General features: G+C 42.4%; 2 protein-coding genes and 1 pseudogene across 2 annotated transcripts in view; 2 read left to right on the top strand and 1 right to left on the bottom strand.

The window, feature by feature from the left end:
• Nucleotides 1–17,116, bottom strand: part of CA5B (carbonic anhydrase 5B) — a 96,700-nt gene that overhangs the window by 56,122 nt on the left and 23,462 nt on the right. The window lies entirely within an intron of this gene.
• On the top strand, nt 1,298–2,627 carry LOC115283567 (E3 ubiquitin-protein ligase SIAH1-like). Its single transcript, XM_029929792.1, has one exon. The coding sequence runs from the start codon at nt 1,338–1,340 to the stop codon at nt 2,436–2,438; it is 1,101 nt and encodes a 366-aa protein (XP_029785652.1). The 5' UTR covers nt 1,298–1,337; the 3' UTR covers nt 2,439–2,627.
• On the top strand, nt 12,355–13,093 carry LOC115283568 (annotated as a pseudogene).

Here is a 17,116-nt window from a genome sequence, read left to right as displayed (position 1 = left end):
CCTTGGCAAGAGAGAGGAGAGGTTAAAACAAAGGAAAGGGGCAGCTGACTGCTGACCCAGACTGGAGACAGAAAGCGAATGAATGCTCTCTCCTTCCCTGTCTCTCACCCGCAGGATTCATCTCCAAACACCCTCCGCCCTCAGGCAGCAGCCCACACCTGTTGGTGTTTCCAGAACCATTTCTGTCGGGGCGCCCAAGAAATAAATAGGAACCGCATCTGCTCTCTTACTTCACTAGACCAAAATCTCGTTAAAACATGAAACAAACAAACAAACAAATGTTGATAACATCTTTTGATCTTTCTTATCCATTGGGAGTCTTACTATTTGAAAGTATACTTCTTTCTCTCTAAGCATTGATGAGGCGGTTGTGGGGGAAACGGTGGTGGAGGATATTAGATATGCACGCAGCTGCATTACTGATTGTTGAGTAACTCTGGATGAACATCCAATCTTGACTCACCCAGGAATTATGAAGACAGTTTGATTCAAATCGCAAACCTCCCCCTGCCATGTCTCTGCTACATGATTAAATCAAGAGCTGGGAAGGGGCTTCTGTCAAAGAGACAATGGTACATAAATTCAAAAGTTACACATGACTGTCTTGTTATATACATTACATATAAAATTGGTTAATCTAATTTTAATACTTTTCCTTCTTTTCAACCTAGTCATGAAACAGGTTTTCAGTAATTCTCAGAGCAGAGCAAGAATTTCCATATTTAAAACGACACACATGGAATATTGGAAATGTTTAGCCTATTAAGTGATTAACTAAAGGAGCACTAATTGCTTCTTAAATCGCAAATAAAGTGACTATTACTTTCAGATATTCAAGTAAAAGCCATAAATTACTGAACATACCTGCAGCCAACTTTTGTGATCTCTACTCTCCGGGTGGGGAAGGGAGGGGGAAGACGTCCCGAATTTATGGAAAGTTAGAACATGTTTCTGGGGGGGGCGCCTGGGTGGCTCAGTCGGTTAGGCCTCCGACTTCGGCTCAGGTCATGATCTCATGTTTGGGGGTTCGGGCCCCGCGTCGGGCTCTGTGCTGACAGCTGGCTCAGAGCCTGGAGCCTGCTTCGGATTCTGTGTCTCCTTCTCTCTGACCCTCCCCGCTCATACTCTGTCTCTCTCTGTCTCAAAAAAAAAAAAAAGAAAAGAAAACAAAAAACATGTTTCTGGGAGGGAAGACAAAGGGCAGTTCTAAAAGCAGCGCGCCCGCTCTGGGCCGCCAGCGCGCGTGCTCATCAGACCACGCGGCGGGCTCGAGAACGCGCCTGAACGCGGCGCGCGCTCGAGAACGCCTGAACGCGGGGCGCGCTGGAAACGCCTGAATGCGGGGCGCGCTGGAAACGCGACTTGATGACGCAGGCGTCGGCCGTCAGGAGCCAGCCCTGGAGCCATTGAAGTGCGCACTCTTGACAGGCTGCTTGACGGGCTGCGGCGGCACCGGGTGTCCGTCTTGTCCGCGCTTGTCCGCGCTGAGAAGAGGCGGTGGCCCTGCCCGCGGTGGCATGAATACCTGGCAGCGTCGGGGCGCGTTCGAGTCGGGGACGGGGTCCGAGGAGGCCAGCTCTTCGCTCTCAGGAATGAGACGCCGGGCCGCCCCTTCCCCTTCTGGAAGCTCGCCGTCCCTGCCGCCGCGGAAGCTGCTGGCCCTGCCTAACACACCCCCGACCAACGAGGACCTGACGAGGCTTTTCAAGTGTCGGGAATGCTCGGACTTTGCGTTGCCGCCCATCATTCAGTGTGAGAGTGGCCATCTTGTGTGCGGCAGCTGTCGCCCGAAACTCTCGCGCTGTCCAATCTGCAGGATCTATTTGGGATCGATTCGCAACCTGGCGCTGGAGAACCTGGCGGAATCCCTGCTGTTCCCGTGTAAATACATCGCTTCGGGGTGCGAGGTGACGCTGCGGCACACCGTGAAGGCAGACCATGAAGAGATGTGTCGGTTTAGGCCGTATCCGTGCCCGTGCCCCGGTGCTGAGTGTATCTGGCGAGGCCCTCTGGATGCTATGACAGCCCATCTGTTGCAGCACCATGACTCCCTGAAAACCCTGCACGGAGACGAGGTCCTTTTCCAAGCTACAGGCATTAACCTTCCTGATGCTGCTCCCTGGGTGATGCTGCAGTCCTGTTTTGGCTATTATTTCATTCTTGTTTTGGAGAAACAGGAGAACTACGACGGTCACCAGCAGTTCTTTGCCATCGCACAGCTGATAGGAACACGCGAGCAAGCTGAAAAATTTACTTTTCGATTTAAACTCATAGGTGAGATGCAGCGTTTGACCTGGGAAGGGACCCCGACATCGATTGATGAGGGGATCGCAGCAGCCATTGCGAAGAACAACTGCCTCGTCTTTGAGACCAGCATTGCGCAACTTTTTGCCAAAAATGACAACTTGAACATCAAGGGAACTGTTTCCATGCATTAAAATGACCATCAAAGATTTTCTGGACAGTGTTGAAGACCATTGTGTTGAGTTTCACAGCGAATAAGGCATCCATCTGCCTGCCAATGTTAAACTTTTGAGGGGTGGAAGCCAGACACATAAAGATGAATAAAAGGAAAGGCTATTAAATACAGGAAACAGGGGCGCCTGGGTGGCTCAGTCGGTGGAGTGTCCGGCTTCCGCTCAGGTCATGATCTCACGGTCGCGGGTTCGAGCCCCGCGTCAGGCTCTGTGCTGACAGTTAGCTCATGAGCCTGGCACCTGTCTTCAGATTCTGTGTCTCCCTCTCTCTCTGACCCTCCCCTGCTCATGGTCTGTCTGTCTGTCTGTCTGTCTCTCTCTCTCTCTCTCTCTCAAAAATAAAAACAAAAAAAATTTAAAATAAAAAAATAAAAAAATAAATACAGGAAATAGTTGCTGGTAGGAACACCAATGTATTTGAAAATATGTCAACAGTAAACTATTGAAATAAACCTGTATATACACCCAAGATGGGCATCTTTTGTGGGGTTTTTCCCCCTCTCTCCTCTTCTGCTTGTGCTCTCTCTGTCTCTCTCAAAATAAATAAATAAACTTTAAAAAAAAAAGTAAAAGTAGGTTGTACAAGTCAGTTATAAAACTTTTTTTAAAAAGCAAAAAAAAAAAAAAATGGGGCACCTGGGTGGCTCAGTTGACTGTCCAACTTTGGCCCAGGTCATGATCTCACAGTTCGTGAGTTCGAGCCCCGCATCAGGCTCTGTGCTGACAGCTAGCTCAGAGCCTGGAGCCTGTCTCCAGATTCTGTGTCTCCCTCTCTCTCTCTCTCTCTCTGACCCTCCCCTGCTCATGGTGTCTCTGTCCCTGTCTCTCTCTCTCTGTCTCTCTGTCTCTCTCTCAAAAATAAAATAAAAACAAAAAAATTTTTAAATAAAAAAAATAAAAAAATAAATACAGGAAATAGTTGCTGGTAGGAACACCAATGTATTTGAAAATATGTCAACAGTAAACTATTGAAATAAACCTGTATATACACCCAAGATGGGCATCTTTTGTGGTTTTTTGTCTCTCTCTCCCCCTCTTCTGCTTATGCTCTCTCTGTCTCTCTCAAAATAAATAGATAAATAAACTTAAAAAAAAAGTAAAAGTAGGTTGTACAAGTCAGTTATAAAACTTTTTTTAAAAAAGCAAAAAAAAAAAAAAAAAAAACATGGGGCGCCTGGGTGGCTCAGTTGACTGTCCAACTTTGGCCCAGGTCATGATCTCACAGTTCGTGTGTTCGAGCCCCGCATCAGGCTCTGTGCTGACAGCTAGCTCAGAGCCTGGAGCCTGTCTTCAGATTCTGTGTCTCCCTCTCTCTCTCTCTGACCCTTCCCTGCTCATGGTCTCTCTCTCAAAAATAAAATAAAAACAAAAAAATTTTAAATAAAAAAATAAATACAGTGAACAGTTGCTTGTAAAACACCAATGTATTTGAAAATATGTCAACAGTAAACTATTGAAATAAACCTGTATGTACACCCAAGATGGGCATCTTTTGTGGGTTTTTTGTCTCTCTCTCTCTCCCCCTCTTCTGCTTATGCTCTCTCTGTCTCTCTCAAAATAAATAGATAAATAAACTTAAAAAAAAGTAAAAGTAGGTTGTACAAGTCAGTTATAAAACTTTTTTTAAAAAGCAAAAAAAAAAAAAATTGGGGGCGCCTGGGTGGCTCAGTTGACTGTCCAACTTTGGCCCAGGTCATGATCTCACAGTTCGTGAGTTCGAGCCCTGCATCAGGCTCTGTGCTGACAGCTAGCTCAGAGCCTGGAGCCTGTCTTCAGATTCTGTGTCTCCCTCTCTCTCTCTCTCTGACCCTTCCCTGCTCATGGTCTCTCTCTCTCTCTCTCTCTCTCTCTCTCAAAAATAAAATAAAAACAAAAAAATTTTAAATAAAAAATAAATACAGTGAACAGCTGCTTGTAATAACACCAATGTATTTGAAAATATGTCAACAGTAAACTATTGAAATAAACCTGTATGTACACCCAAGATGGGCATCTTTTGTGGTTTTTTTGTCTCTCTCCCCCTCTTCTGCTTATGCTCTCTCTGTCTCTCTCAAAATAAATAAATAAACTTAAAAAAAAGTAAAAGTAGGTTGTACAAGTCAGTTATAAAACTCTTTTAAAAAACAAAAAAAAATTGGGGCATCTGGGTGTAAGATTTAATAGATGGAGGCAGAGATGGGAGGAAAGAAAGACCAGGTTATGGAGCCAAGAAAGCCTTTATTGGGATCTGCGATTCCCGGGCAAGGTTCCGTGACCCCGGGAGTGGGGAGTCAGGGAAGTCGCTCCTGGTACAGGAGGGGCGGGGATTTTTATGGGTGAGGGGGTTCCGGGTTTGATCTTGGGAGGGCAGATTATCAAATAAGGGCACTTCAGGGACGTGTTGGGATGGGATAGGTTGCCTCCTCTGTCAGGGTGATGGGAAGCTGGAGCTTCATGATTGGCTGTTTTCAAACTGGCCCAGGACCTTCCAGGTCTGCAGGTGGGGGTGGGGGTCGTCGGTGCACGGAGTTCTTCTCCGACCCACAGCAGAACGGCCGCTCGGTAACTCTTACACTGGGTGGCTCAGTCAGTTGACCGTCCGACTTCGGCCCAGGTCATGATCTCACAGTTTGTGGGTTCGAACCCGCATCAGGCTATGTGCTGACAGCTAGCTCAGAGCCTGGAGCCTGCTTCGGATTCTGTGTCTCCCTCCCTCTCCCTCTCTTTGCCCCTCCCCTGCTCATGATCTGTCTCTGTCTCTCAAAAATAAATAAATGTTAAAAAAAAAAAGAAAAGAAAAAAAGGGGTAAGTTTGCTCAAAGGAGTTAATTGACATAGACCTGGAACAATGGCTAAGTTGTTTAAAGAAACAGAAACACAGAGGACAGAGGTGGGTGAGGCCCACTTGCAGGGACTAGCAGGGAGGACGGCTCAGAGGTGGGTGGTGTAGATGCCTCTGAAAAGCCACATGAGGTTCAGGTCTTAGAGGCCCAAGAGTTCAGCTTCCCTGACATAGGCCCCAGGGTGCCCATGATGATATCAGTGTGGTGATGACTTCAATGCAAATGTCAAGAAGGAGGGCAATGGAAGGTAGGAACAGCATTGTGGGACTGAGAGCTTTCCTCATCCCCGTGTGTCTGGCCGCCCACTGTGTCTCAGGCCCGGGAGGAGTGCCAGGGAGGCTCTAGAAGCAGGAAGGAAAGGGGACAAGAATTTGTAGAACAGGTAAATGAAGCAGGCGAAATAGAGCTTGGAAATGGTAGGCAACACAGACTTCATGCCACTTTTTCTGGGCCTCAGTTATTGTTTCCACTTGGAAGACGATGCCTGCGCTAAAGGATATATTTATTAGATTGGATTCGGGTTTACTAATTCTGCCCTGTTCCATCGTGTTTCAAATTGTGAACAGACGTGAGGAGAGAAGTAAGGGGTCTGAGGTGGGTGCTAGCTAATCGGAAAAGCAGGTCCCGACCTACCAGAGCTCGGAGGAAAAATGCAACTTTGAGAATGTGGTGACTGAAGGAGCACCGAGAGGGAAAATTGTTGGGACAGCAGTGGGGGGAGGTGGCGGAGCTGCTGGGAGATCAGACCCACAGGGTCAGCCCCAGGGGCCCGGGACAAGGTTTGTGTTGGAGCAGAGGAGTGGGTTCCTACTACCTGGTGCCTTGCTGTCCCGTGGGTCTCTCCAATGGCCCTCATCACACTCCTGCCCTCCGCCCCACGTTCTGTACCCCACGAACGCAGTAGGAGTGCTTCATCCACTCAGTTTTCCCAGCTAGGAATCTCTTTGGTCCTTACTGCTTTGTCTTCCTCCCCTGCCATAAGCAATGGCTAGGAAGTCCTGTTGATTCGGTCTCTTACAGGCCTCTTGAATCTGTCCCTTCTCCTCGCCCACTGGCATTATCGTCACGGAAGCACTATCGTGTCCTCCCTGACTCATCAGAAATGGCTTATGGCTGGTGTCTTGGCACCAGTTTCTCGCACACCCATGCACCGCGCCGGTCCCATGAGCAACTCTGAGTGTGCCTCTACAAACTTGAAAACTCGAACTGGCCGTTCACTGGCCATGAAATGAAGTCCACCCTCCTTGGTCGTCTGTAAAACCACTTATCGCCTGGCCCTGATCTGCCTCTCCAGCTTCCTACACCCGGTCCACACCATCGCATGCTGTGTCCATCTCCACACATACAGGCCTTCTCTGTGCCTCAACATGGGCTCTTCTCTGTCTGGGCTGTCTTGGTCCTCTCCAGTGCCGCTCTGTCGTTCCAGACTCAGCCTCAACACCTTTCCTCCCCCAGACACTTTTGCCAATGCTCCAAAGGTCCATTTAGTCACCGCATTTCTTAATGCTCCTTTGTCAGTTGACAGATTAAAAAATAAATAAATAGTAGTACCGTCCTTACTCGTCAGGCTCATACTTCTGCTTCTCAACAACATTCACCTTCCCTGAGCGTTCTGATGCTGACCAGATGCTCGACGATGATTTGTTTCTGATCAAATTCAGTAACTTGTGTAAAGTGGCCTGTAAGGGCCAGGCACTGCATCAGATAGCTAACTGACCATAGACGCTCAGTGAGAACCCATTGGCTTTGTAGTGAATCCTAAAGTGGTAGACGCTTAAGGATATGCTAAGTCCAGCTTCATTGTCATATTTGCTGTACTGGGTTCATAACTCTGGACTTTGCGACCCCCCCCTTTGCAAACATGTAGCAAAGTAGTTCTTGCATTATGAATCGTTCCTGCCTTTACGGAAGAGACCAAAGTTGAAGCAGATGGAAAGAAGGAGAAAGAAGGCAGTCCCAAACTTCCCCATATCTTGGTCCCAAGATTACTACTTCAGAAAAGAAGGCTGCCTGTTTCCTTGGGCTCTAGCAGCAGCATATTATCTGTGATGGAATAACAGGAGTCTGCTGTTTGGGCGTCATGCCCTGGGCTACGGTCCTTACATGTATCCACATGGTTAGCCCAGATTCCTCAGCCTTGGCATTGTATGTATTTTTTTTAACGTTTATTTATTTTTGAGAGAGAGAGAGACACTGAGTGTGAGTGGGGGAGGGTCAGAGAGAGAGGGAGACACAGAACCCGAAGCAGGCTCCAGGCTCTGAGCTGTCAGCACAGAACCCAACGCGGGGCTTGAACCCATGAACCATGAGATCATGACCTGAGCTGAAGTCGGGCACTTAACCGGAGCCACCCAGGCGTTCCCATGCTTTGGCACTTTAGATACCAACTGGGAATGTTCACTCGACTGGTTTGCCTTTGATTTCTACTCCTCACCAACAATTTGCTCCATTTTTCTCAACCTGTGAGCATGTCATATCATTTGTTATTAATAGTATTTAGTTAGCATTTATTGGATGACTACTACACGCCAGGAACAATTTAAGCATAAAGCATGCAGATCTCATTTGATACTCACAAAATCTTACGTGGTAGGTACTGTTATGTAGCACTGAGTGAGAACTGCAAGAAGGGCTTGTCCTCAGCCCACTGGCATGAGGCCAAGATGAAGAATCATGTGCCCAGATGCCACTAACCCCTCAGATTATTTACCATGGTGGCTCTTGCAGGGCAAGGCCGTCCGTTGTAGTTAGAGCATATGTCACCTAGCCTTTCATAAATTTAAGCAAATCTTGCTTAAAATAAAAAAGTGATTAAGAATACCCCGGGGCACCTGGGTGGCTCAGTCGGTTAAGTGGCCGACTTTGGCTCAGGTCATGATCCCACAATCCATAGGTTCGAGCCCCACATCGGACTCTGTGCTGACAGCTCAGAGCCTGGAGCCTGCTTCAGATTCTGTGTCTCCCTCTCTCTCTCTGCCCCTTCCCTGCTCATGCTTAGTCTCTCTCTCTCAAGATTAAATAAATATTAAAAAAAAGAATACCCCAACTCTTATATTGTTAATAGTTATTTTTAAATTTTTAAAATGTTTTTTATTTATTTTTGAGAGACAGAGAGAGAGAGTGCGAGCAGAGGAGGGTCAGAGAGAGAGGGAGATACAGCAGTTTCATTCCTGGGTAATAAAGAACCAAGATAAAGAAAGCATATGTCCTCTGGGGGGCAAAATGCCCTTGATTAGTAAGCACTGAGTTAAAATATAATTGGTTTGCACAGAAGCAAAGATCTTTTATTTCCATCTGTATTTTTTTCTTCAAATTTTTATTTAAATTCTAGTTAATTAACATACAGTGAAATATTGGTTTCAAGAGTAGAATTTAGTGATTCGTCACTTAAACAACCAACACCCAGTGCTCATCATAAGTGCCCTCCTTAAGGCCCATCACCCATCTGGCCCATCCCCGCTCCTCCCTCCCTCCATCAATCCTGAGTTTGTTCTCTATTCTTAAGAGTCTCTAATGGTTTGTTTCCCTTCTTTCCCACCCCCTTCCCCTCTGTTCAGATGGTTTGTTTCTTAAACTCCACATTTGACTGAAATCATATGGTATTTGTCTTTCTCTGACTTATTTTGTTTAGCATAACACTCTCTAGCTGCATTCACATCACTGCATATGGCGTGATTTCATTCCTTTTTATAAATAATATTCCATTGTGTGTGTATATATATACATATATATACCACATTTTCTTTATCCATTCATCAGTTGATGGACATTTGACATTTGGGCTCTTTCCAATGTTTAGCTATTGTTGATAATGCTGCTATGCACACCAGGGGGTGTTTGCCCTTTTGAGACAGTATTTTTGTAGCCTTTGGGTGTGACTGCTGGGTCGTAGGGTATTTCTATTTTTAATGTTTTGAGGAACCCCCACACTGTTTTCCAGAGTGGCCGCACCAGTTTGCATCCCCACCAACAGTGTAAGAGGCTCCCCTTTCTCTGCATCCTTGCCAACACCTGTTGTTTCCTGTGTGGTTAATTTTAGCTATTCTGACAGGTGTGAGGTGGTATCTTGTCGTGGGTTTGATTTCTATTTCCCTGATGATAAGTGATGTTGAGCATCTTTTCATATGTCTGTTAGCCATCTGGATGTCTTCTTTGGAAAAATATCTATTCATGTCATCTGCCCATTTCTTCACTGGATTATTTGGTTTTTGTATCCCCATATGTATTTTAACCTAATGATAGCTTAAAGAGGGTAGAATCATTTTGTTACCTCTCTAAGCTTTCTGAAAATATTGGGGCAATTATTATAAGCCTCTTGAAGTCTTTATTATATTGATATGTTGATTTCATTCCAATTAAACTATGAGGGATCATGACATTTTATTAAAAATCAATAACTTCAGGGTGCCCGGCTGGCTCAGTTGGTAAAGCATGCAACTCCTGACTTCAGGGTTGTGTGTTTGAGCTCCATGCTGGGTGTGGAGATTACCTCAAAATAAAATGTTGAAAAAATTTACAACTTCTATTCTAGTAAATAAGCGAGTGGCGCTAAATATAATTGAGATGCAAGTTTCAAAAGCATAGGTTTTTATTTTATAAAAGATTTCCATATTCAGTGATTAAAGGTTTTATTCGATTTCTTTTACTGTGTCACAGCCAGATACATTTTCGAAAGCCAATAAAAATGTAGAGGGTAATATCGTATTTTAAATGGTTTCACAGTTTACTGCAGTAAGTTTAGGTGCTACAGGTTTAGTAAATTTCTGTTTGTGATAATGAAATAGAATAATCAGGGTTTGATTGCAAGTAAATGGATATACATATGCCTACATGCTTTTACAGCACTATGAACTTCATTTTTTAAAAATATTTATTTATTTTTGAGAGAGCGAGTCAGAGTGCTAGTGGAGGAGGGGCAGAGAGAGGGAGACACAGAATCAGAAGCAGGCTCCAGGCTCTGGGCTGTCAGCACACAGCCCAGCTCAGGGCTTGAACTCACTGACCTGGAGATCATGACCTGAACCAAAGTTGGAAGCTTAACTGACTGAGCCAGCCAGATGCCCCACAGCACTTTAATTCACCACTCTTGCATGAATTAAAGGAATGACACATGTGTTTTCTTTCCATGTGATCTCATATTTAATTTACCCTCCAGGGCATTAGATCAAAAGTTATGTGTGAGAAACTGTTTTCTTTTGTTTTTTAATATTTTATTTATTTTTGAGACAGAGAGAGACAGAACATGAATGGGGAGGGGCAGAGAGAGAGGGAAACACAGAATCCGAAGCAGGCTCCAGGCTCTGGGCTGTCAGCACAGAGCCCGACGCGGGGCTCAAACCCACGAATGTGAGATCGTGACCTGAGCCGAAGCCGGATGCTTAACTGACTGAGCCACCCAAGTGCCTTGAGAAACTGCTTTTCAATAGTGTTGTAGAGCATGAAGAAACATGGAGAAATCCACTTCTTTTTCCTGTCTCGGGAGATTAATGCCTTTTGTATTGCTCAAGGCAACAGTAATCTCAACTTTTTAGTTTCATTCTAAACTCTGAACATTGGAAGTAAATAGTGACATATTCAGAATGATTGAGCCTGCTTTATTTGACATCGTTACCACTGTTACTAATAGGTTATTGGGCTCCTATATGTAGAACTGCTGAAATGAGCATCAGATGAAGCAAATTACATACAGATGAATCCTCTGGAAGTTCACTACTTAAAACTTGTATATACCAAATGTGTGCAAGATATTAAAAATTATAAGACAGTAAAGACAGTATGTTGACAGACAAGAATCCTAGATCCGGTTCACGTTTCCATCTATTCTATTGAGATCTCCATAAAGCTATTTAACAATTAATTTATTTTTAGTACTCTGTATGTAATATGTAACTTGTGGTGTCTTTGGATTTGAAGTTGAATTATTAACAGTGTCTCATATTTGTCACTTGAGCTTCTGTCTTTCTAATCACCTGAAAAGACCTATAAAAGTTGCTATTTTGAGTCATAACATTTTGGGCTACACATCTGACAATTTGTTTTGCTGTTGTCAAACAAATCCAAGCACATGAGTGCATCAATCCATAGTTAGGAATTTATTTCATTCTGATATAAAAATCTTATTACCTTAGAAATTGTACATTTCATGGCTCTTTAATATTCTGATAAATCTGCTTTAAAAGAATATGAAACAATGCTTTTATTGTAAAAAAGGAAATTTACTCCAATAGTATTCCTTCATGATTCCTTTAAAAAGGATATTGTTACATGCTTATTTGAAGTTATGAGTGAAATATCTCTGCATGTTAGTGGGTAAGTTGTACATACTTCCTCCTATAAATTCTAAGATTAAAAATGCATCCGTGTACGTCAGATTACTATGAATGATATTTAAAATAAGATAGACACATATAGTAAAACCTTGGTTTGTGAGCAGAATTCATTCTGGAAACATGCTTATAATCCAAAGCACTTGTATGTTAAAGTGAGTCTCAAGAACCACTGGCTCAGTGGGGATCATGGGACGTTTGGCGTCACAGACTACTTGTCCTGCAGAACACTCCCAGAACAAGTTACTTGCAATCCAAGGTTGAACTGCGTACGTTTAGTTAAACTGGAAAGGGATTCAGAAATTTAGAAAACACTTTTCTAAGTAATTACTGGGTTATTTTGAAAATGAAAAATAATGAGATCACTGTGCATCTGCACCTCTTAAGTCACGTGGCCAGAGAAGTAGTCAGAGGAAAATACATAGTCACAGATGTTTTCATTATTAACTACAACTAAAAATAAATAAGCCTATTAGTCAATTCAAGAGTTATAGGGGCGCCTGGGTGGCTCAGTCGGTTAAGCCTCTGACCTTGGCTCAGGTCATGATTTCACATTCGTGGGTTCGAGTCCTGCATCGGGCTCTGTGCTGACCGCTCAGAGCCTGGAGCCTGCTTCGAATTCTGTGTTTCCCTCTCTCTCTGCCCCTCCCCTTCTCATGTTCTATCTCTCTCAAAAACAAATAAACAATAGAGAGCTGGACATCCGGCTTGTGAGCAGGCACGTTCGCTTCGCGTACGACCAAAGAGCGATTTAAAAATGGGTGATGTTGAGAAGGGCAAGAAGATTTTTGTTCAGAAGTGTGCCCAGTGCCATACCGTGGAAAAGGGAGGCAAGCACAAGACTGGGCCGAATCTCCATGGTTTATTTGGGCGAAAGACGGGTCAGGCCCCTGGATTTACTTACACGGACGCCAACAAGAACAAAGGCATCACCCGGGGAGAGGAGACACTGATGGAGCATTTGGAGAATCCCAAGAAGTACATCCCTGGAACAAAAATGATCTTCGCTGGCATGAAGAAGGCAGGGGAAAGAGCAGACTGGATAGCTTATCTCAAAAAAGCTGCTACGGAGTAATAGTTGGCTTTTGCCTTATTTATTACAAAACAAAAATGTCTCATGACTTTTTTTATGTGTACCATATTGAAATTGATCTCATACACCAGAATTCAGATCATGAATGGCTGATTGAATATTTCTTTTGGACGGTTCTGATTTAAATAAGATTGGGCTTGTGGTTAAATGAATATGACTAGCTTTTTGAATTTTGATAGTAATTCTGGTTCAGCAAGTGCTGGCACTGTTTTCCCCTTCAAAAAAATGATTGGAATTAATTAGATATTTAGCTTTTCACAGAGATGATAAATGCCATCTCTAAACTTATAGGAGATTGGTTTTATATTTAGAGTTATATAACTGGTTACATTAATATATTTAAATACGAAGGAAATCCCTTCACTGTATCAGAACTGCAAGACTCAGCTGTGTTTCAAGTTGTGTTTGTTAGCCTGTTAAAGGCAAGGGCTGAAGATAAGCTGGCAATGTCCACTTTATCTTTTTTTAGTCTTAAATATGCCAATTTAATTAAAATTCCTTGCATTTAAAATGTTGCCTTTTGCTTAAAGAAAGACATTTTAGTGTGGTTTCTGTATAATACTAAATAAAGAATATTACACTTAAAAAAATAAATAAACATTAAAAAAATTGTTTAAATAAATGAAAGGAAGGAAGGAAGGATTAATGGACTAGCTTGATTCCTTATAACATTTTTTTGAGATTGAAATGTTGATTTTGAGGGCGCCTGGGTGGCTGTCGGTTAAGCATCCGACTTTGGCTCAGGTCATGATCTCACAGTTCGTGAGTTCCAGCCCCACATTGGGCTCGGTGCTGACAGCTTGGAGCCTGGAACCTGCTTCGGATTCTGTGTCTCCCTGTCTCTCTCTGTCCCTCCCCTGCTCACACTCTCTCTCTGTCAAAAATAAATATTAAAAACATTTTAAATAAGAGTTAAAAAAGAACAGTAAAACAAGTATAATAACTGGAGGAAGGACTTAATAAATGTGAATAAGATGGATAAATCAGAAAGCAAAAAGAATAGAAATAAAAATTAATCCAAGAAAATGTCCTTTGAAAAAACAATAACAAAAAATAGCAAAATTTCTGGCAAGTTTAATGAAAATGAGAAAAAATGTATTCACTAGCAAATATATGAACATGGCAAGAAATATAGATGTTTTACAGGAAATATTCTGTAAAACTCATGAGAATACTGGAAAATCTGAATGAATGAAATTATTTTCTTAGAAGGTATAGGGAATCTAAATGCATTCAAAAAGAAGTATTAAATCTAAGGTATAACTAAACAATGGAATCAATGGAATTTTCAGAGAACTTGCCCAAAATATGCATGGTCCAGATATTTACCTGTAAACTTTTTATGTGTATCCTTTGTGAATATTTCTATACATAGAAAATGTTGGAAATACTTTTGTATGACTCTCAGCACTAAAGAGGAAACTACATTCTACTCTTCTCGTGAAAATATATCTAAAAGTCTGAGGGAAAAAGTAGCAGAATAACTCCAGTAGCATGTTAAAAATAATCAAACTGAGTGCATCTAAGGATTGTTATCAACATAATGAAATGTATTAGTATCATGCAGCAGATGAAAACCCAATGATTACACTAATTGATACTGAAACGGCAATCAATAAAACTCAACCTCGATTGTTTATAAAATAAATTTTTAGTAAACTAGACATAAAAGGACACTTTTGTCACATGACACATTGTATTTAAAATGACTCACAAGGGGCACCTGGGTGGCTCAGTTGGCTAAGCATCTGAATCTTGATTTCACCTCAGGTCATGATCTCATAGTTCATAGGTTTGAGCCCCATGTCGGGCTCTGCACTGACAGCAGAAGCCTGCTTGGGATTCTCTCTCTTTCTCTCTCTCTGCCCCTCCCCTCCCCATGCATAGGCTCTCTCTCTCTTTCTCAAAATAAATAAATAAATAACTTTAAAATATTTACAAAAAAATAGGGGCGCCTCGGTAGCTCAGGCGGTTAAGCATCTGACTTCGGCTCAGGTCATGATCTCGCTGTTCGTGATTTCGAGCCACTTATCAGGCTCTGTACTGACAGCTCAGGGCCTGGAGCCTGCTTCAGGTTCTGTGTCTTCCTCTCTCTCTGCCCCTCCCCTGCTCTCGCTCTCTCTCTCTCTCTCTCTCAAGAATAAATAAACATTAAAAAAGTTTTCTAATTAAAAAAATAATAAAAGGACTCACAAGATTCTGTGGAAGAGCAGTGTCCCCAGTAAGGTGAGAAGAAAACAGGAAGCCATGTCATTCCCACCAGTCCGTCACCCTGTCCATCACTGACAGCGCCGCTACAGTGAGACAGGAGAGGAACAGCATCAGCAGCCAGGTATGACTGTTGAAGAGCAAAAGAAAGAGCTTAAATCATGTGTATCTAACATGAAATAAAGGACTGCTTTCAAGGAAAATGCAAGAGAATAATCTCATACCAAATTGAAAGAGGGAACTGATATCTGACAAAGAAGGTGCAACACAGAAAATTTGAGAAAAATAAATACCCTGACACAAAAAAGGACAAAGGATCAAATAAGCAATTTACAAAAAAGAAATACAAATGGTCATTCAACATGTAAAATGATCAGCTTCCGGTGAAACAAAGCATTGCAAATGAAAGCAGTATTTATATACTGCTGTTCCACTTGTACCGCCAAAAGTGTTTTGAGGACAATAATTTCTGGTGCAGGATACTGGAAAATGAACACACCTATGCTGGAGAAAATATTTACAGTGACATAATACTTTTGAAAGGACATTAACATGTATCAAAATCTTACGTTTTCGCATAACTTTTGACTCCAAAAGTTAAATGTTAAGAATTTATACCAAAGAGGGGCGCCTGGGTGGCTCAGTCGGTTAAGCCTCCGACTTCGGCTCAGGTCAGATCTCATGTTCATGGGTTTGAGCCCCGCATCAGGCTCTGTGCTGACAGCTAGCTCAGAGCCTGGAGCCTGCTTCCGGTTCTGTGTCTCCTTCTCTCTCTGCCCCTCCCCCTCTCATGCTCTGTCTCTCTCTGTATCAAAAATAAATAAAACATTTAAAAATTTAGAAAAAAGAATTTATACCAAAGATATTATTACAAATGAGCAAAATAATGTTACTTCCAGAATATTTACCAGAGCATTTTTATTATAGTAAAAAAGAAAGTAAATTAGATTTAAAAGCATATGATATATCCACAAAATGAATGCAACATTAGACAATCATTAAAAATTATATCGTAGAGGAATATTTAATGATGTGAAAATACATTCAAAATACGCTGTTAAGATCAAGGGAGAAGGTGAAAAGTTTCATAATAGTATAATCCCAGTTTTTTACTGAGATTTAATCAACATATAACTGTGTAAATTTAAGGTGTAAAATGTGTTGATTTGATACATTGATGTATTAGGACATGATTACCACCACAGCATTAGCTAAAACCTCTATCACATCACATAATTGTCATTTCTTTTTTTACGGTGAAAACAATGAAGATCTTGTCTCTTAGCAACCTCGGAATTTACCATTTAGTGTTGTTGGCTATAATCACTACACTGTGCACTAGATCTCCAGAGCTTATTGATGTTCAACCTGTACGTTTGTGCTCTTAAACAGAATCTCCGCATTCCCTCGATTCTTCTCAGCCCCTGGAAGCTACCATTCTACTTCCAGTTATTTTTCAGGAAGAAGTCTATCTGTATCTACACACATGCCTGTATTTACACACATGCATGCACACACGTGTGCGTGCACACAAAGAGAGATGCAAGGCTAAGAAAAATATGTTCCAAATATTTAGAAAACAAATAATGGTCATTGATGTTGGTGGAATTATAGGTAATTTCTACCGTTCTCTTTTGGCTTCTCTGTTATTTTCTATAAAGAACTCGCATTGCTTTTTTCTCTACATTTAAAAAATGATACAACAAACAACGGGAAATCACGATTCAAGAGGGAAGAGATTTCCTTCTTTTTCAATAAATGACTTACACTACAATATAGCATTTTGCTGTCTTCAATTCTGGTCACATAAGTGACTGAATACAGTGAAAGAAAGACATTTGATACTTTTAGGAAGTTTAAATTTTTTAATGCTTTTTATTTATTTTTGAGAGACAGAGAGAGACAGTGCGAGCAGGGGAGTCAGAGAGAGGGGGAGATACAGCATCTGAAGCAGGCTCCAGGCTCTGCCCTAGCTGTCAGCACAGAGCCCGACGCGGGGCTCGAACCCACAAACCGTGAGATCATACCCTGAGCCGAAGCCGGCCGCTTAACCGACTGAGCCACCCAGGGGCCCCCTTTTAGGAAGTCTAAAGCTAACACTGAATCAAATTTGTCTCTAACATGGCTTTGTTCCCTGAAGCAAGTAATCAGCTTTGTTACAATCTCTGTCTACTGGCTTTTTCATTCTCC

The sequence above is a fragment of the Suricata suricatta genome, chromosome X, assembly GCF_006229205.1.
Source record: "Suricata suricatta isolate VVHF042 chromosome X, meerkat_22Aug2017_6uvM2_HiC, whole genome shotgun sequence".
NCBI lineage: Eukaryota > Metazoa > Chordata > Mammalia > Carnivora > Herpestidae > Suricata > Suricata suricatta.
The sequence above is the reverse complement of the archived record's forward strand: the minus strand, read 5'-3'. Positions and strand labels throughout refer to the sequence as shown.

Bases quoted from the DNA above. Each gene is read 5' to 3' on its own strand.
- LOC115283567 (XM_029929792.1), top strand. From the start codon at position 1,338: ATGCGGGGCGCGCTGGAAACGCGACTTGATGACGCAGGCGTCGGCCGT.